The sequence below is a fragment of the Sorex araneus genome, chromosome 2, assembly GCF_027595985.1.
Source record: "Sorex araneus isolate mSorAra2 chromosome 2, mSorAra2.pri, whole genome shotgun sequence".
Taxonomy (NCBI): domain Eukaryota; kingdom Metazoa; phylum Chordata; class Mammalia; order Eulipotyphla; family Soricidae; genus Sorex; species Sorex araneus.
In genome coordinates this window covers 220,629,864-220,650,153 of record NC_073303.1, presented here as the reverse complement: position 1 = coordinate 220,650,153, position 20,290 = coordinate 220,629,864, and the positions used below count along the sequence as shown (strand labels likewise).

Here is a 20,290-nt window from a genome sequence, read left to right as displayed (position 1 = left end):
CTTAACTTTAAATTGGGCCTTTTTTTTTTTTAAAGATAATTTTCTGTACTGATATAATCCTGTCTCCCAGAAACATCATAATATCAACTTTTCTAAACTGGGAAGAGAAATGAGAACTGAGTTGTTTAAATTATTTTTTCCTTGTAGCTTTAGAATAAGAATTACATTTCCTGGTCTCAGGAAAAGGCAGAATTTCTGTTGAAAAAAAAAAACTTTGCTTAGTGTGAGTGGTGGGAAAGTTAGTGAGATTAATGTTACTGATCTGTGGTTATAAGAATGAGCTCTCAGAGCCCTTCTTTTTATCTTTGTTATAAGACATTTCTAAATGATCTTATCACGCTCTGCTACTTGCAGTTCAATGAACATCTAAAGTTATAAGACTCTCAGAGAAGTAAGTATTTTGTTGTTTTTCTTGTTTCATGTTCAAATGGTGCTTTCCTCTGAGGAGACTAACACAACAAAATAAAAAAAAATAGTTTGTTACTTTAGAATTTTATGGACAATTTCCTTGATACTTTATGATGTGTGTTTATCCAATATGACTTACAAATTTAATAATTATTAAAGAACCATGTTCATTTATAGTGCAATGAGAGACATCTAAGATGGCAAAAATGGGTTGGAGAGATAGTACAGAAAGTAGAGCACTTGCCTTTCAAGTGACCAACCTGGGTTTGATCCCTGGCATCATATGGTTCCCAGAGCATGCCAAGAATCTTCCCTGAATACAGCCAGCGTGATCTCAAAACAAAACAAAGAAAAATTAAATTAAATTAAATTAAATTAAATTAAATGGTTGTAAAGAATACTACCTGACGCAATCTTATCCTTAAAAATGTGTGTAAATTATTTTGGGTCTTTTTCTTTATTGAATGACTTGTATTCTGATATCCTATTCTCTGATCATCTTTTACTGTTTAGTGTAAATTCTATTAAATATCTGCCTTAATATATTGAGAATGTTCTGTAAGATGTGGAATATAGAAGTCTGGTAAAAGTGATGATATTTTTAGAACATATCAAATTCTTATTTTATTCAGGCTGAATAAGGCACCTCAGAGTGAATAAATTAACTGTAATTCTCTGGGAGAATTTAGGGGATGCACTGTGTGCAGTCATAATTCACCTTCTACCATAATTGGAAGTGCTATGATTCCCTTTATAACTCTTAACCTGGTGTGTGTGGTAGGAGAATCTCCTTTAAGGAAATTGTGTCCTGTTCTTCCTTTACTTGATATTTTTTATAAACTCATTGCAATAAAATTCCAAGAAGTATGGGCATGTGATCTAAAGGGCTGGAGCGATAGCACAGCGGGTGGGGCGTTTGCCTTATACTCAGTGAACCTGGGTTCGATTCCTCTGTCCCTCTCAGAGAGCCTGGCGAGCTATTGAGAGTATCTCGCCCGAACAGCAGAGCCTGGCAAGCTCCCTGTGGTGTATTCGATATGCCAAAAACAGTAACAAGTCTCACAATGGAGATGTTACTGGTGCGGTGCCCATTCGAGCAAATCGATGAGCAACAGGATGACAGTGCTACAGTGATATATTTGAATAAAAATGTTTGCTGAGGGGTCAGGATACGGAGAGTGAGTAATTTGGATCACTGGTAGATACAGGTATATTGACACTGTTGGTGGATTTGAAGTTGGAATATGAAGACCTAAAATTCCTGTGAACTGTTTTGTAATCATGATGAGCAAAGGAACATAATAAAAATTTAAAACTAAAAATATTTTAAATGAAAAAATAATGACTTCATTCATGAATGACTCTCCACCAAGATAACTGAGCTCTCCTCTAGGTACTGTGCTATCAAAAAAAACTCCAAAGACTATTGACAAGTATCACAGAAAAACAAGAAGCCACATATTCTTATCTAGAGCTGTCGGAGAGAATGTGATTTGGCTATCACCTGTATTTCAGTCTGTTAGTCTTTAGGATATAGATATATTAAATTTCTGTTTTATTTAGTAACAGCTTCTCATGTTCTTGTCTGGAATCCCTACAATGCTATATATACATACATTCTCCCACCCGTTTTGTTATATATTTATTATCTTTACAGGTTAAAATTAGCATTTAAAATAAAATAAACAGAATTAATATCACAATCAACGTTGCTAATTGTGATTTAAAAAAGACCCAAAACAATTTACACACATTTTTAAAGATAAGATTGTGCCAGGTAGTATTCTTTACATGTTGATGTAATGTTTAATTGAAAGAGGTGATATAAATCTACTTCTTAATGTGTGCATAATGAAGTCCCACAATTTTAAACAATTTTGTGTATAATAAATTTTTATATGACTGTCAGCAAATATTTTTCTGTAAGTCTTTTTCATATACTAATAAACCTAAGGTTGAATACACATTTTGTGAACAAAGAAAGGGCTGTAAGTGGAAACAAATTAAGAAGCCCTTATATAGAAGTTATTTTATCCAGTAAAGAATATCAAAATACTAGAAGAAAAATTTTACAGAGCAAAAGGGATAAATAAAATTTCAGAATTTATAAGTTTGAATAAGATCTATACTTGATAAAACAAGAAAAAAACAATACAGGTAAATTTGAACAATACTATCAACCTAGTTGTTATGATTGACATTTATGTAATATCTTAATGACAAATATAAAATATGTACTCTTTTTAAATGCATGTAGAAAGTTAGAAAAATAGAACACATATTGAACCATAAAGTATCTCCTAACAAATTTCTGAATACTAAAATTATTTATAATTTTATAACCATATGAAGTTAAATGGGATACAGTGATAGCATAGCGGGCTTTTGGCTGCACACAGCCAACTTGGATTCAATTCTCCCGCCCCTCCTGGCAAGCTATCGAGAGTATCTCGCCCCCAAAGCAGAGCCTGGTAAGCTACCCGTGGCATATTCGATATGCCAAAAGAGTAACAAGTCTCATAATGGAGACATTACTGGTGCCCGCTTGAGCAAATCGATGAGCAACAGGATGACAGTGACAGTGACAGTGATGAAATTAAGTTGGAATAAAAATTTCTGAAAATGACAGTGACAGTGACAGAAAATTATAATTATAGAATAAGAAAAAATTTGAGATTGTACAAAAAGCACCTCTGCATATCTAAAAGGTAAATTTTAAAATATAAGATAACAAGAAAATTTTGTGAAAATATCAAAGTCCAAAAATCAGGAGAAATACATTTGAATATAATTACAAAGTAAATATCTTTAATTATCTAAAATTTCCATTCAATAAGTGAAAGAATTAGACTGAAATAAAAGGGAACTCATATTGATAAAGCAAAAATTGGTAAAGTAAAATAACAGAAAATTATAGTTAAAAATAAGTTCAACTACTATTTCTTAACAAAATTGGTGAAGTTCTAGAAGAGTCAATCTGGGAAGAAAAAGAAACGAATTATTGATACACAATAAGGGAATAAGGAGATCAAAGGAGACTCTATAAGACATTTTAATTTTTTTTTCTTTTATTGAATCACCATGTGGAAAGTTACAAAGTTTTCAGGTTTAAGTCTCAGTTATACAATGCTCGAACACCCATCCCTCTATAAGACATTTTTAAAAGGTAAAATTAAAAATAACTATTCCCTCCTGTTCTCTCTTTCCTTTTGGGTGTTGTGGTTTGCAATAGGGGTATTGACTGGTCATTATGTTCAGTCCATAGTCTACTTTCAGCACGCATCTCCCTTCCCAAGAGGGTCCTCCAACCACATTTTACTTGGTGTTCCCTTCTCTATCCAAGCTGCCTTTTCCCCCAGCATGTGAGGCCAGCTTCCAAGCCATAGAGCCAACCTCCTGGTACTTACCTCCACTATTCTTGGGTGTTAGTCTCCTATTCTGCTATTTTATATTCCACAGATGAGCACAATCTTTCTATATCTAGTTTTTTATTTTAATATAGGCTATTTGCTGCTTTGCAAGTGAAATCTTATCATCATTTTGAGTTGTATTCCTTTGGTTGTCAGTAGTAATGAGCATTTCTTAATGTACCTATAATCGTCTCTAATTATTTTTTGGAGAAGTGTGTGTTCATTTCTTGTTCTCATTATTTTAAGGTGCTCTTTTTGTTTTGTTGGCGGTGTCTGTGAGTGTTTTAAATATGAAGGATATTAGTCCTTTGTCAGATGAATGGTGAGAAAATATTTTCTCCCACTCAGTAGGATTATTTCTGCTTTAACTGTAATCTCATCAGTTTTATATCTCGATGTAATTCCATTTGTTTATTTTGGTTTAGGTTTTTTAACAAAGGAGTTGAATCACTGAAAATATCGTGGAAGCCAGTACCACTTACTTTTTTCCCTTGTTTCCGTAACTGTATGTTACTATGAAGAAACTGTCACAGTCACTGTCACTGTCATCCTGTTGCTGATCTATTTACTCGAGTGGGCACCAGTAATGTCTCTATTGTGAGACTTGTTGTTACTGTTTTTGGCATATTGAATACGCCACAGGTAGCTTGCCAGGCTCTGCCGTGCGGGCGAGATATCTCGGTAGCTTGCCGGGGTCTCTGAGAGGGGCGGAGAAATCAAACCAGGTCGGTCGTGTGCAAGGCAAACACCCTAACTCACTGTGCTATTGTTCCAGCCCATGGAGAAACATAGTCTTATAATTTAAGATGAGGTGATGTGACGCATCCTATCATCTTTTTCTCAAAACTTATCTGGGAGCTTTTGGGTTCATACAAATATTTTGAAGCTTTTATAATAATACTAGAAAACATAGGTAGAACGAAATCTGTAAAATTTACTGTATTAAAACAAACTCGTGGATGAATTTCAAAATTGTGTTTAAATTATAAGTACAAAAATGTATGTGCTAGATGATTCAAAATAACATTGGAAATGCATTTGACTTTAGTAGATTAAATGTTTAACCTATATAAAATATTTTAGTGTGCTATTATAGCTCTGTAATCCTGCTAATTTCAATGCATAATTTGTATACATCATTGACTCAGATAATTTCTTCCTGATGGATACTAAAATCCAGAATTATAGATAATTCTCAGTAGAGGAGTATTGAATTTTACATATATGCAGTTTCTTTATGTACTTATCAATTTTGGGGTACTTAGATTATTTTCATATTTTAGCTACTGTGAACAGTCCTACTATTAACAATAACATGTACAAATCCTTTAAAAATATCATTTCATAGTTTTTTAGCTAGGTGCAAAGTTGTGACATTGCTAGGCCATATCGAAACTCAATTCTTAATTTTTTAGAAGTCCCCCTATAGGTTTTGAAGAAGATTCATAGAGTTTTTCAGACTACAGTAACATCAATTACAAGAGGGCTACATCTTCCCCACATTATCACCAGCATTAGATATTTCTATTCTTTTGATGTGTAACATAAAAAGGAGAAATAATTTTTAATATGACTTGAAATTACATAATTAATTGTGGGGGTGAGGGGAAGGATAGAATATTACCAATGAAGTCACCTTTATTTATAGTGATCTCTACTTCTATGATTAAAAAGTAAATTAGACAAGTATTCACAGGGTAAAACCATCAAAAAGAGAAATTTTAGAAAATCTTAAATTTCCTAAGTGATAAAAATTAAAACTTTGATAGAGTAAAACTAATTTTGAGATCTGTTCCTCAATAAATCATTTAGACACATCAGGTAGAACTGATATATATATTCACAGTTTATTGCTAAATCCAAAAATAGAATATATTAATCACATTAATTGATATTCTTTGATAACATCTATTATAACTTTGATACATGTGTACTTCAATTAACATTTTAAATTTAATCTTAATAATTTATGAATAGAGTGGGCTGAAGTCAAGAAGGCAGGATGAGAAACCACACGAGAGTAACCACATTCATCCTACTAGGATTGACTGATGACCCACAGCTTCAAGTTCTCATATTTATCTTTCTGCTTGTCACTTATATGTTGAGTGTAACTGGAAACCTAACAATCATCTCCCTCACCTTAGTGAGTTCTCAATTGAAATCTGCCATGTACTTTTTCCTTCAAAATTTCTCCTTCTTAGAGATCTCATTCACCACAGTTTGCATTCCTCGATTCCTTTACAGCATGTCTACTGGAGACAGGACCATTACTTATAACGCTTGTGCTAGTCAACTATTTTTTGTCATTTTCTTTGGAGCCACTGAATTTTTTCTCCTGGCCATCATGTCCTATGACCGTTATGTGGCCATCTGCAAACCCCTGCATTATGTGACCATCATGAGCAGCACAGTCTGTAGAAGATTTGTCCTGTGCTGTTGGGCTGGAGGTTTATTAATCATACTCCCTCCCCTCAGCCTAGGTTTAAATCTAGAGTTCTGTGATTCCAACATCATTGACCATTTCCTCTGTGATGCATCTCCTATTCTCAAGATCTCTTGCACAGACACATGGTTTATAGAACAGATGGTCATAGTCTGTGCCGTGATGACCTTCATCATGACGCTTGTGTGTGTCGTTCTTTCCTACATATATATCATCAAAACAATCCTAAAATTTCCGTCTGCCCAACAAAAGAAAAAGGCTTTTTCCACCTGTTCTTCCCACATGATTGTTGTCTCCATGACCTATGGGAGCTGCATTTTCATTTATATTAAACCTTCAGCTAAAGAAGCAGTGAAGATTAACAAGGGTGTGTCAGTACTCACAACTTCCATAGCTCCTATGCTAAACCCATTTATATATACCCTGAGAAATAAGCAAGTGAAAGAAGCATTCAGTGACACAATTAAAAAAATTACATTTTTTCTCAAAAAAAATTAAGAAAATGAATTAGTAAATCAAGTTATCAGGAAAAAATGTATAGTGTTTAATGTGGAACTTCGCTGACTCAATCAAAAACTGCACTTTTTCAAAGAAATTGTAAAATAATAAAATAGGGAATAATGTTATCAGGAGCGTTTGCATAATGGTTATTGTATGACTGAGATAAAATCAAATTGTTTTTTATGTGCAAAAATCAGACATAAGCTTTATCAACTACTGTATGTACTATGTAACAATATCAATATTTTTAGCCTAACAATAAAAAAATCTGAGCTTAAACTACATGACTTTTTCTTTTCTATTTTAAGTAATCCCTCTTAATATACAGCAGTATTAATATGTAAAAAATGGAGTGGGGTAGGTTATGTTCTTTACCATAAATAATTTAGGAAACACTAATTGGCCTTGAATTTCCAAACTATTTAATATCTTTGATATCTTCATACCATTCAGATTACGTATCGACAACAGTTTTGGAGTTTCAGTTAGTACAGTTCCCTACCAATTAATCTTCCCTCCTTGCAAAACGAATAAGTTAGACTGACATTTCTCATTGATTGATTTTGGAGAATCAATCAAATTTTACCTCTAAAACAGGGTCACTCATTCAACTAATCACCTGTTGGTGGACGTCAAACTGTGATACTAATTATGATAGATATTAGAAATAGATACATTCATACGTACATACATATAACTATCTTGATCACTGTATATCACTGTATAACCGTCATCCCATTGTTCATCAATTTACTTGAGCAGGCACCAATAACGTCTCTATTACATTCAGCCCTGAGATTTTAGCAGCCTACTTTTTTCATCTTTCCCAATGATTGAAGGCTCTTTCAGGGTCGGGGGAATGAGACCTATCATTACTGTTTTTGTCATATCAAATACTCCACGGGTAGCTTGCCAGGCTCTGCCATGTGGGTGGGATACTCCCCATAGCTTGCCAGGCTCTCTGAGAGGTATATATATATTTAACTGTATTTGGGATATGAATACTCCACGGGGATCTTGCCAACCTCTCCCGTGCGGGCAATAGACGATTGGTAGCTTGTCAGGTTCTCCAAGAGGAAGAACTAGGTCATTAGGATGCTTGGTCTTATAGTCTCTGGATGTTGGCCGTTGATGAGATTACATGGCGGGGGCAGTCTATGGGTATGAACTGCCTAGCTACTGGAAAGTGGGGTATATGGGTGGGAGAGGCCCAGTCCAGATCCGAGCAGCCTTGGAGATCTCGGCCCCAGGTCATGCACACCTGGGTTCCTCTGCCAGTTCCTTCATGTGTGAAGATCATCCAAACGTATGGAGAGTGGCCTTGAGCATGGCTGCGGCTGGGTTCTGGAGGTCTTCAACTGCCAAGGCTCTGCTTGGGGCGGGGAGGGAAACGCAACCTATCCCCTCCGAGAGCCCCAGTGAAGACAGCCAGGTGCAGAGGCAAGAGACTCTGTGTTGTTCTCTTCTGGGAGCTTGGTTTTATAGTCTCTGTATGTTGGCTGTTGATGGGATTACACATCTTGATCATTACGATCTTGATCATTCTCAGAAATTATTGGCAAATTACTTTCTAGAATGCCTGAGGTACTTTACCCGTGAAAAAATAAATTTTTTATCATCAAAGTTCTGGAGTCTGTGTCATGCTGAGTGAAGTAAGTCAGAAGGAGAGCGACAGTCACAGGATGATCTCACTCATATGCGGGGTAAAAAGTAACAGAGTAGGGGAGACAACAGAAATAAAAGCAAGAGATCTGTCTTAGTAGGAAGCTTGTCACCGGGGGTGGGGGAAGAGTGGTAGGTCAGGGAAGGAACAGCTATGGCAATGATAGAAGGAGGGGTTATTTCTGGACAAAAACTGGATGCTGAATGGAGGTAAAGTGAGATGAATGATACACTATCAGTAACAGTATAGTAAACCACGGTTCCTGAAAACAGGAGGAGGAAGAGAAAAAGAAAATGGTCTATATTAAATGGTAAAGAAGAACCTGGTAATTGTTGGAGTTTGATGACAATGTCATTTATTTCACCATCTGGAAAATGATATGGGAAACCAAAAGGTTAAAATCATATTACCATATGCACTGTGACTTCACTCCTTTGGGCTATCACAAGGGCAGAAAAATACTAATTAAAAAGATATATGTACTTTTTTGCCTCTCTGGGATATATTCCCAGCAGTGGTATTGCTGGGTCAAATGGGAATTCAATATCTAATTTTTTGAGAATCGTCCAAATTGTTTTCCAGAAGGGCTGAACCAGTCGGCATTCCCACCAGCAGTGAAGAAGGGTCCCTTTCTCCCCACATCCTCTCCAACAGCGGTTGCTTTTGTTCTTTTGGATGTGTGCTAATCTCTGTGGTGTGAGGTGGTATCTCATGGTTGTTTTGATCTGCATCTCTCTGATGATTAGTGATGCGGAGCACTTTTTCATGTGCCTTTTGGCCATTTGTATTTCTTCCTTGGTAAAGTTTCTGTTCATTTCTTCGCCCCATTTTTTGATGGGGTTGGATGTTTTCTTCTTGTAGAGTTCAACCAGTGCTTTATATACCATTGATATCAACCCCTTATCTGATGGGTATTGTGTAAATATCCTTTCCCATTCTGTGGATAGTCTTTGTATTCTGGTCACTGTATCTCTTGCGGTGCAGAAGCTTTTTAGTTTAATGTAGTCCCATTTGTTGATCTCTGTTTTTACTAGATTGCTTAGTTCCGTGTCACCTTTGAAGATACGTTTATCTTCAATATCGTGGAGGGTTTTGCCGACCTTGTCTTCAATGTACCTTATGGTTTGTGGTCTAATGTTGAGGTCTTTAATCCATTTTGATCTGACTTTTGTGCATGGTGTCAGGTCAAGGTCTAAACCCATTTTTTTTGCATGTGGTTGTCCAGTTGTGCCAGCACCATTTGTTAAAGAGGCTTTCTTTGCTCCACTTCACATCTCTTGCTCCCTTATCAAAGATTAGATGATCATACATTTGGGGTTGTGTGTAGGGATATTCCACCCTGTTCCATTGGTCTACGGCTCTGCCTTTGTTCCAGTACCATGCTGTTTTAATTGTTACTGCTTTGTAGTAAAGATTGAGGTTGGGGAGGGTGATGCCCCCCATCATCTTTTTCCCAAGAATTGTTTTAGCTAATCGAAACAACATCTGCACATGTATTTTCATCGCAGCACTGTTTACAATAGCCAGAATCTGGAAAAAACCCGAATGCCCCAAAACGGATGACTGGTTGTGGAAACTTTGGTACATCTATACAATGGAATACTATGCAGCTGTTAGAAAAAAGGAAGTCAAGAATTTTGTAGTTAAGTGGATGGGCATGAAAAGTTTCATGCTGAGTGAAATGAGTCAGAAAGAGAGAGACAGACATAGAAAGACTGCACTCATCTATGGTATATAGAATATCAGAGTGGGAGACTAATACCCAAGAACTGTAGAAATAAGTACCAGGAGGTTGACCCCATGGCTTGGAGGCTGGCCTCATGTTCCGGGGAAAGGGCAACTCAGAGAAGCGATCACCAACTACATTGTAGTCGAAGGCCATGTGGGGGAAGGGAGTTGCGGGCTGAATGAGGGCTAGAGACTGAGCACAGCGGCCACTCAACACCTTTATTGCAAACCACAACAGCTAATTAGAGAGAGAGAACAGAAGGGAATGCCCTGCCACAGTGGCAGGGTGGGGTGGGGGGGAGATGGGATTGGGGAGGGTGGGAGGGACGCTGGGTTTACGGGTGGTGGAGAATGGGCACTGGTGAAGGAATGGGTTCCCGAACTTTGTATGAGGGAAGTATAAGCACAAAAGTGTATAAATCTGTAACTGTACCCTCACAGTGATTCTCTAATTAAAAATAAATAAATTTAAAAAAAAAAAGATGATAACTTATCAAAAAAAAAAAAGACTAGAGCGATAGCACAGCAGGTAGGGTGTTTGCCTTGCATATGGCTGACCCATGTTCGATTTCTCCATCGCTCTTGGAGAGCCCGGCAAGCTACCAAGAGTATCCTGCCCACATGGCAGAGCCTGGCAGCTACCCATGGCGTATTCAATATGCCAAAAACAGTAACCACAAGTCTCACCATGGAGACTTGTGCCTGCTCAAGCAAATCGATAAACAAAGGGACAACAGTGTTATAGTGCTAGAGTGTGTTCATTGCAGCACCATTTACAAAGGGAAAATCTGAATGAAAGCCCAATGACAGATAAGTGAGTAAATAAATTGTGGGGTGTGTGTGGATATATATATATGTATATATACATATATATATATACATATGTGAGGAATATATATATATATATATGAGAAAAGCTCCTCAGCTGTAAGAAAACATAAAATATTTTGCCACAAACCTTAATGGAATAAAAGGGTGTATATACTAAGAGAAATAATTCAGAGGAAGACCAAATGCCTGATGATTTCACTCATAATAAGTATATGAAGACACAAAGTGAATAGATGCAACAATGAAAATAAGGCCTTTGACTCCAACAAGAAAACTGAGGTTAACAATGGAGGAGAATGGGTAGAGATGAGATGATAGTGCAAACTAGTATGAAAGTAAGGAGAGTGAGAAAGCGATTTAGCACTCTGATAGTGGTGGATATAAAGTAGCACTGTCGTCTCGTTCATCGATTTGCTCGAGTGGGCACCAGTGACGTCTCCATTGTAAGACTTGCCGTTACTGTTTTTGGCATATCAAATATGCCACGGGTAGTTTGCCAGGCTCTGCCTTTCGAGTGGGATACTCTCGGTAGCTTGCTGGGCTTTCCAAGAGGGACAAAGGAATTTAACCTGGGTCAGCCACGTGCAAGGCAAACGTCCTACCTGCTGTGCTATCGCTCCAGCCCGAATATAAGGTAACTGTACAAAACTATAAACATTAACACTGCTGTAAGCCAATTTACCACAATAGTAATGCAGTGTAATATCTTTGTTATAAGAAATATATATTTTATTTTGTGATATATATGTGTGTGTATATATATACATATATATAATGTAACTTTAGTTGCAGGCCTTATCTGCATCTGTTGATAGTGTTGTATGCCTGTCTCTAAGGATATTTTCCCAAGTGCTGTGTATTTCCCAAGTGTTGCTCAGTCTCTGCAGACTATTACATAGTATATTCATTAGCAAATATTTAGACAAGGTCACCAAGGAAATTTTAGTTTATTTCATTTAAACTGAAATTGTTTCCAGTGTTTTAAAAGATAATTTTCTGTGTTGAAGCATATCTCTTTTTCTAGAAACGTCATAATATCAACTTTTCCAATTGTAAGGAGAGATACTTAGTGAGCTCCTTAAACTATTTTGAGCAAAGGAAACATTCCCTGGGTTCATAAAAAGACTGAGTATTTTTTAAGACTTTTAAGTATATTGTGGATGGTGGAAGAATTAATTAGACTGCCTTTACTGAAATATGTTCATAAGAATTAACAGTCAGGTCCCTCTACCTATCTCTATTATAAACTATCCCTAAATGTGTTTTTATCACACTTTGCAACTCTGGGGCTCAGTGAACAACTGAAGTAATAAGGCTATAAGAAAGTAAGTATTTCTTCTATCATTTTTTTCTGTTTTGAACTCTCAAATGATGCTTTTGTCTCAGAAATTGACCAAAATTATTTGTTACATTAATATGTTAACAAAAGACTCAATGACAATTTATGAGATGTGTGGCATTTGAATGCACTGTAGCACTGTAACACTGTCATCCTGTTGTTCATTGATTTGCTCAAGGGGGCACGAGAGCGGGCACGAGTAACGTCTCCATTGTGAGACTTGTTGCTACTGTTTTTGGCATATCGAATATGCCATGGGTAGCTTGCTAGGCTCTGCCGTGCAGGTGGGATACTCTCAGTAGCTTGCCGGGCTCTCCAAGAGAGACTGAGGAATTGAACCTGGGTCCACCGTGTGCAAGGCAAACGCCCTACCCGCTGCGCTATCATTTTGTTTTCATCTATAATAAATAATTCATCTAAAAACAGCAAAAAAAAAGGTAGGTGTATTATCTGCTACAAACTTACCCCCATTTTAAAGAAAATGTAGACAAATACACTGATTTCTTTTCTCCATTAGGGACTAATTTGCTGATGTTTTAGTGAATGATCCTGCCTTCTCTTAGTCTTTCATTCTTTTGTGTATCAATTGCTCTATGAATATCAGGGTCAGGGACTGGAGTACAGCAGATAGAGCATTTGCCTTGCACATGGCCGACCTGTGTTTGATCACTTGCATCCCATATGGTCTCTTGAGCACTGCCAGGAGCAATTCCTAAACTCAGAGCCAGGAAAACCAGGGCCCAGTAATCAGTTGTAAGGGATGCTGGTAAGAGATTCATCTTCCTTTTCCACATTCCCACCAAAGGAATAGGGTTCCCGGATGGTTTATGTAAAGTGGGGAAGAGAGATGGCAGCTTCCAGAAGGGAATCTAAAGCTTCTCTCTTTACCCACCTCTATCAGCCAGGAAAGTGTCTGGGAAATTGAGAATTTAGGAGAGTCCTCGATGAGTCCCTGCACTTTACAGATGCTCACACGCTAACAGCCACATAAAGGATCCCTCAAGCCACCCTCAACCTGGATTACACTCGCTCCGCACTGAGTGGAGGGTCTCTCTGCCAGCATGTTCTCCAGGTCTCACGGACTCGGGTCGGAGCAAGGAATTGTTCTTTGCAGAAAAGCCAAGTCTGTCCTAAATCTTACCTAAATTTTTCGCCTGTTGCCTTTTCCTCAGGCACACACACAAAAGTTTTTTTGGGGGGAGGGAATAAATAATGAAGTAAAGCACATTGATTTGAGGGGTAGAAGAAAGGAAGAGAAAGGGAGATAAACATAAGTGTTTGGGGGGCTGGAGTGATAGCACAGCAGGTGGGGCATTTGCCTTGCATGCGGCCGACCTGGCTTCGATTCCCAGCATCCCATATGGTCCCCCGAGCACCGCCAGGAGTGATTCCTGAGTGCAGAGCCAGGAGGAACCCCTGTGCATTGCTGAGGATGACCCAAAAAGCAAAAATCAATCAAAAAAACAAACAAAAACAAGTGTTTGAGAGAGAACACCTCCTTCTCCAGAATAGGGAGAGCTCAAAGTAGCATTTGGAGGGAGGTTAAGTGTGGATATTTTCCATAAATGTCTGTGTCTCAAAGTCCTTACACAATTAGGAAATTTTTCCTGGGGAAAAGTACTGAACTTCTTCTGGTCTATTCTTGAGTTTTATGACAGCCTTTATCCGTGCATTCCTGGCACCTCTTGCAGCAATCCATCCATACTTAGGCCTGGAATTCTGCATGTCAGTGGTTTTCCAAGCTCTAGCGAAGGATCTTTCCAGTCAAAGGCCTTAATTCCTATCAGCTGGTTTGGGTTTCAGACACTGTTCTTTTCCAACATACGTTAGCAGCTTCCCCCACCACTCTTCCCCAATCCCATCTTCCTACCTGCAACAAAAGTGTTCTTAAGATGTGGGGGATTGTGGTAGCATGGCCAAGTAGTCTAAGGTGCTAGATTAAGATGTGGGGGGGAAAGTGACTATGTTGAAGAACATATTAGTATATTCAGGTTGAATCAGGTACATCAGAGAGAATATATATCTGAAATTAACGTGATATCAATTAAGAAGATACATCTGTCTGCAAATATCATTCATTTCTATACCACAGTTGTAAACGCTGTGATGTCCCTTGTAACTCTTTTCTTTGATGTTGAGGTGGAGAAACTCACTTTTTATGAAAACTTTAGCCTATTCTTCACTTAATTTGTTTACCTATAAATTCTTTAGGCTAATTTGTGGTACTAGGAATATTATGGGAGCTAGTATTATTATTCCCAGTTATTAAGATGGAAACTCTTTAAAACAGTGAAAATACAACTACTAATTAAGGTCTTGCAATTCAGCAATTTAGATAAAGACAACCTATCCAGACAATGATTGAAGACAGCAAATATTTGAGAGACTGCTACATAAATATAAAGTTATAAAGAGGACCCTTAACATTATTAAACATATGCTATTATTTGCGCAAACAGAAGCATTGCAAATAGTTGACTTTGTTATTGAGGACAGAAGTATTTGTGTGTATTGAGGACAAAGATGGGAGCAAGGGGCTTTTATTTGCAGCATATATCAAACTTTTTGCCTTTTTTTTGTACTAGTAGAAAAGCAGATAAAAAGAATGATTTACATTTCCCTGATGACAAATTATGCAGAGAATTCTTTCATAAATGTACTGTCCATTGCTATACATTTTTCTTCTTTTTTTGACTGGGGAGGGTCAGACCTGATGATGCTCAGGGGTTACTCCTAGCTCTGCACTCAGAAATTACTCTTGGCAGTGTTCAGGGAACCATATGGGTCGCCAGAGATTGAACCTGGGTCTGCAGCATGCAAGGCAAGTGTCCAACCTGCTATACTATTTCTCCAGCCCCCATAAGTCGTTTTAGAGGAAGTTTCTGTTCATCTTTTTTCTGCACTTTTTGATGGGGGTGATTATTTTATTGTTGCTAATAATATTTACAAGTGCTTTGTGTGTCTTGTACGTTAATTCTTTATCAGAAAAGTGGTTGGAGGTCGGGAAGAAAGAAGAGTGATAGGAAAATACTCTCATTTCTTTTTATACTGGTCATTTGTTTCTTTTGTTGTTAAGAAGCTTCTGACCTTGATGTTGCTTCACTTGTTTATCTTTACTTCCATTGACTTGACCTGTGGTACTGGATCATTGAAGATGCTTCTAGATTCAAAGTCATGAAAAGTTCTGCATATATTTTCCTCAATATACTTTCTGGGGACTGGAGCAATAGCACAGCGGATAGGGCATTTACCTTGCACGTGGCTGACCCAGTTTTGATTCCTTCATCCCTCTCGGAGAGCCCAGCAAGCTACTGAGAGTATCCAGCCCGCACAGCAGAGCCTGGCAAGATACCTGTGGCATATTTAATATGCCAAAAACAGTAACAACAAGTCTGACAATGGAGATGTTACTTGTTGAACAAGTCTCACAATGGAGATATTCATTGAACAAATCAATGAATAATGGGATGAGAGTGCAGTGCAGTGATACTTTCTGTATTCAGGTCAGATATATAGGTCTTTAATCCAGAATGACTTTCTAAAGAACAGAAATCCTAAATTAGTAAAATCTATCTCAATATTAGAAGAAAAGGATTGTAGTTAGAAGACATATAACTAGATATAATGAGATGTACTGACAAATAATTTTGTTTTTGTAAGACATATATACTCCTATTAACAGAAAATTGTTGCCTTTATAATCTTTTATATGAAATATTACGATTGTCAACTATGAGTATTCTATTCTTAGGGATTCAAAGTTCACATGAAATTTTCAATATGCTTTTACGAGATGTCATTATTTTACTTTTAGATTGACTGCCTAAAATTTAATTGACTCCAAATTATTCTTGGATATTTTTATATATCAAAATAAGCCTAAGAATGACCTACACATAAAGAACCCCCAAACCAAGGCTTATCAAAGCAGTAAAAGATCTACATTTGAGTTTTACCAAGTTTCTGGTGGAATATTATTTATTTTAGAGCATCTAAAATTGAGCTACAATGCAGAATGAACAAGAATGCAAAGTAAGTTCTTCATTTTGAAAGTTTGAAATCGGCACCAGATAGGAAAAGAGAATGAGCATTTATGAACATCTCTAGCAAAAATTCCTTCTTTTACTCTTTTATTTTTAAAAATGTCTTTAGATAATACAGTGTAATGTTTTGCAAAGTTCTATTGCAATTACACAGAGTGATAGAGTAAATGCCAAAATAAAGAGCTTATGGTTATTACTTAATAGAGAATCATAATCAAAGACATGAAAATTGAGGGAATGCTTTTCAATTTGACAAATAATTTGATTACAGGATTCTTGCTGGAAATTGGGGGAAAAATAAAGGTAAATTCCCATAGCAATGGTATCTCCTATTCCTATGAATAAAATGGAATTAGTATATACAGTGTGAAAAACTGAAAAAAAGTGAAAAAGGGAAAACAATTATAAAAATGAGAAAACTTATAGAGCAAAAAAAAATTTGTGAAAACTTTCCTCAATGAGCATTCTAATTCATATCAGTAGAGCTAAGAATAGCTATTTATTGCAATTTTATTATTATAACCAAGAAGAAAAATTATATGAATTGTATCAGTTATATTCTTTGTCAGTGATCATAGCAAATCTCATTTTAATACCTGTTTACATTTCTTTCTTTTTTCAAATAGATTGGATTAAAGTTGGGAGGAAAGAATGAGAAACAACACCAGAATAAGCACATTCATTCTACTGGGATTGACTGATGACCCACAGCTTCAAGTTCTCATATTTATCTTTATGCTTGTCACTTATATTTTGAGTGTAACTGGAAATATGACAATCATCTCTCTGACCTTAGTAAATTCTCAACTAAAATCTGCCATGTACTTTTTCCTCCAAAATTTCTCCATCTTAGAGATCTCATTCACCACAGTCTGCGTTCCTCGATTTCTTTACAGCATGTCTACTGGAGACAGGACCATTACTTATAACGCTTGTGCTAGTCAACTATTTTTTTACATTTTTCTTGGATCCACAGAATTTTTTCTTTTGGCAGTGATGTCCTATGACCGCTACGTGGCCATCTGCAAACCCTTGCATTATGTGACCATAATGAGTAACAAAGTCTGCAAAAGATTAGTTTTCTTCTGTTGGGTTGGAGGTCTTCTAATCATAATGCCTCCACTTAGTCTAGGCTTAAATCTAGAGTTCTGTGACTCCAATATCATTGACCATTTCCTCTGTGATGCCTCTCCTATTCTCAAGATCTCTTGCACAGACACATGGTTCATAGAACAGATGGCCATAGCCTTTGCTGTGATGACCTTCATCATGACACTTGTGTGTGTCGTTCTTTCTTACATATACATCATCAAGACAATCCTAAAATTTCCCTCTGCCCAACAAAAGAAAAAGGCTTTTTCCACCTGTTCTTCCCACATGATTGTTGTCTCCATGACCTATGGGAGCTGCATTTTCATTTACATCAAACCTTCAGCTAAAGAAGAAGTGAAGATTAACAAGGGTGTGTCAGTACTTACTTCTTCCATAGCCCCTATGCTAAACCCATTTATATATACCCTGAGAAATAAGCAAGTGAAAGAAGCATTGAGGGACTCAATCAAAAAAATTACATTTTTTCCAAAGAAATAGAAAAGTTTTTAAATAGTATATTTTTTCAGAAAAGTTTAATATAATAGATTAATACAGAACTAGAGCTCATCAGCAAAAAAAAAAGAATTTGGTGTGCATTTTTAGAAGTCAAAAGTAAGTTTTTATATGCTGCTCTAAGTATTATAAAAGAGTCAATGTTTCTTGAATCTAACAGTAAGAATTTGAACTTTCATCTTTGTCTTTTTACTTATTTTGTAATTATTTCAAAAGAAACATGGGTCAAATCCCCTGGGGTTGTCTGTTTCTCAAGTACCTCCTGTTCAAATAATTCATATACCAAAAGAACATATTTGGGATGACAAGTATTCCTTGTCTGCTATCTTTTGGATTCTTCTTTGTTTGGGGAGCACAACAGAGTTTATATTAAGCATACTCAATCATAATACTAATAAAAATGTTATTTTCATCATAGTCTTCCTTTTAGAAGATACTCATGTTAAAACATCAATTCCAATAGCAGATAAGTAGAGTTATAGAAATATTCTCTCCATTGACTCTTTTTCACATGCATTTGAAATATCTAATATGATTAATTGTTAGCAAGTTGATCAAGTAATTGTCATAAAGATTTAGGGTTGGGGAGTATGCCCACAAACCTGAAAACAATTCATTTTAATTAGTCTATATACCAAATTGTCTATTACTTGGAGAGCATCTTAAGAATATTTGAAGTCAAAAAAATTTAAAAAAGAAAAATCTGTTTTTCCAACTATGTTAGACAAGGAGGATAACTTACATGAAACACAAGAAGATTAGCAAATAGTCCTATAAACTAATGATAACACCTGGCTATTAGAAAAATAACTAACTTTTCTTAACTTTGTTTCTTCATTTCAAATCTAGGGATACTGAAATAATATATAATTTTGAGCTTCCTATGGGAGTTAGAAGTGATATTTAAAAACCTGAAATTTAGTATCCCTAGATAAATAACAGCTGACACCTGTTCTGAGAACTAAAACATAACCATTAGAGTCAGGCCACCTTGATTTCATCCCCAACTTAACCATTTTCTAGTTTCAATGTCTAGATGCCATTAAAGAGGTAGCACAACTATCTTTTCTTTCTTGATCTATAAAAGGTTGATAAAAATTGCCACTCTAATATAGAGCTGCAAAGATATGACATAATGTATTTAAAGGACATTGAAAAGTTTCTGGCACAGAGCCAATATTATTATTATTCCCTATATTGGGCAAAGTGTCAAAAATTTAGGTCAGCACCTTCTTTAATAAAGAACTAAATTAATTTGAAAACTGTTTCCTTCTTAAATATGCATAATCTTGGGGCCAGAGCAGTAGTACAGTAGGGCACTTGCACACGGCCTGCCAGTGTTCAATACCCAGCAGCCCTTATGGTCCGCCAAGCTCTTCTAGAATGATGCCTGAGTGCAGACCCAGGGGTAAACCCTGAGCACTGCCAGGTGTGCCCCCCACCCCACCAAAAATATAAATAAAGATCCACAATCTCTATAATCTGTCTTGCACCATTTCTGTAACAGAATCTGTGATCATTTCATCTGAGTTAATCCTACATTTTATAGTTTCTATTCTCACATATTCTGAGATAACTATTATGATCTTTGGCATGGATTATATATATATATATTTATTTATCTTTATTTTTAATATTCACCTTTCTCCAGAAAAATATTTCCATATTATATAACCCTAATATTACAACAAACCTAAAATAAAGCAAGGATCAATCTACACAGCAGATTGAAATGTGAAAACTGTACAAACAAAACCTAAGTAGAGGAGGGCCAGGGAGATGTACAGAATGTAGGTTCTTCCTTTTCACGCAGCTGAGAGAGTTCAATCCCCAACACCCCACAAAGTCCCCAAAGAGATATCAGGAGTGATCTCTGGGACAGATGAGGAGTAAGCTCTGAGCACTGCCAGGTGTGACCCCCAAACAAAACAAAACCAAAAACCAAAACAAATGAAAACCCCTAAGTAACAAGGGATGAGGAAGAATATTCGAAACAACGAGGACAGGAACCAAGGAAATTCAGTTACATCCATGGCGTTAAGGAATTATAGAGCTAAACATCCAAAACACAGAGTCAAAGGCACTGAAATCACAAGACTCAAACTTTAATAACCAAATGTAGAAGATGCCATCGAGATGGCATGACGGGGCTTCGGAGCGGATGGGGATAGGAGAGGGAACCTGGGAACACTGGTGAAGGAAGGTTGAAATGGGTAGCAGGATCAGTGATGGAGCATTGTCAAAATCCAACTATGAGTAACTTTGTAACTAACAGTACTTTAATAAAATAAAATTTAAGTGAAAAAAAAAGAAAAT

The 20,290-nt window shown here is 36.5% G+C and overlaps 2 protein-coding genes across 2 annotated transcripts; both read left to right on the top strand.

Moving 5' to 3' along the window:
* The first annotated feature begins 5,820 nt into the window (after positions 1–5,820).
* LOC101539819 (olfactory receptor 6C2-like) lies at positions 5,821–6,762 on the top strand. The gene has a single exon (XM_004601896.2). It carries the CDS (start codon positions 5,821–5,823, stop codon positions 6,760–6,762), a length of 942 nt encoding a protein of 313 aa, XP_004601953.2.
* Positions 6,763–17,020: 10,258 nt separating this feature from the next.
* On the top strand, positions 17,021–17,959 carry LOC101540697 (olfactory receptor 6C2-like). Its single transcript, XM_004601579.3, has one exon. The coding sequence runs from the start codon at positions 17,021–17,023 to the stop codon at positions 17,957–17,959; it is 939 nt and encodes a 312-aa protein (XP_004601636.2).
* The last annotated feature ends 2,331 nt before the right edge of the window (positions 17,960–20,290 follow it).

Coding starts and splice junctions, on each gene's coding strand:
- LOC101539819 (XM_004601896.2), top strand. CDS start 5,821: ATGAGAAACCACACGAGAGTAACCACATTCATCCTACTAGGATTGACT.
- LOC101540697 (XM_004601579.3), top strand. CDS start 17,021: ATGAGAAACAACACCAGAATAAGCACATTCATTCTACTGGGATTGACT.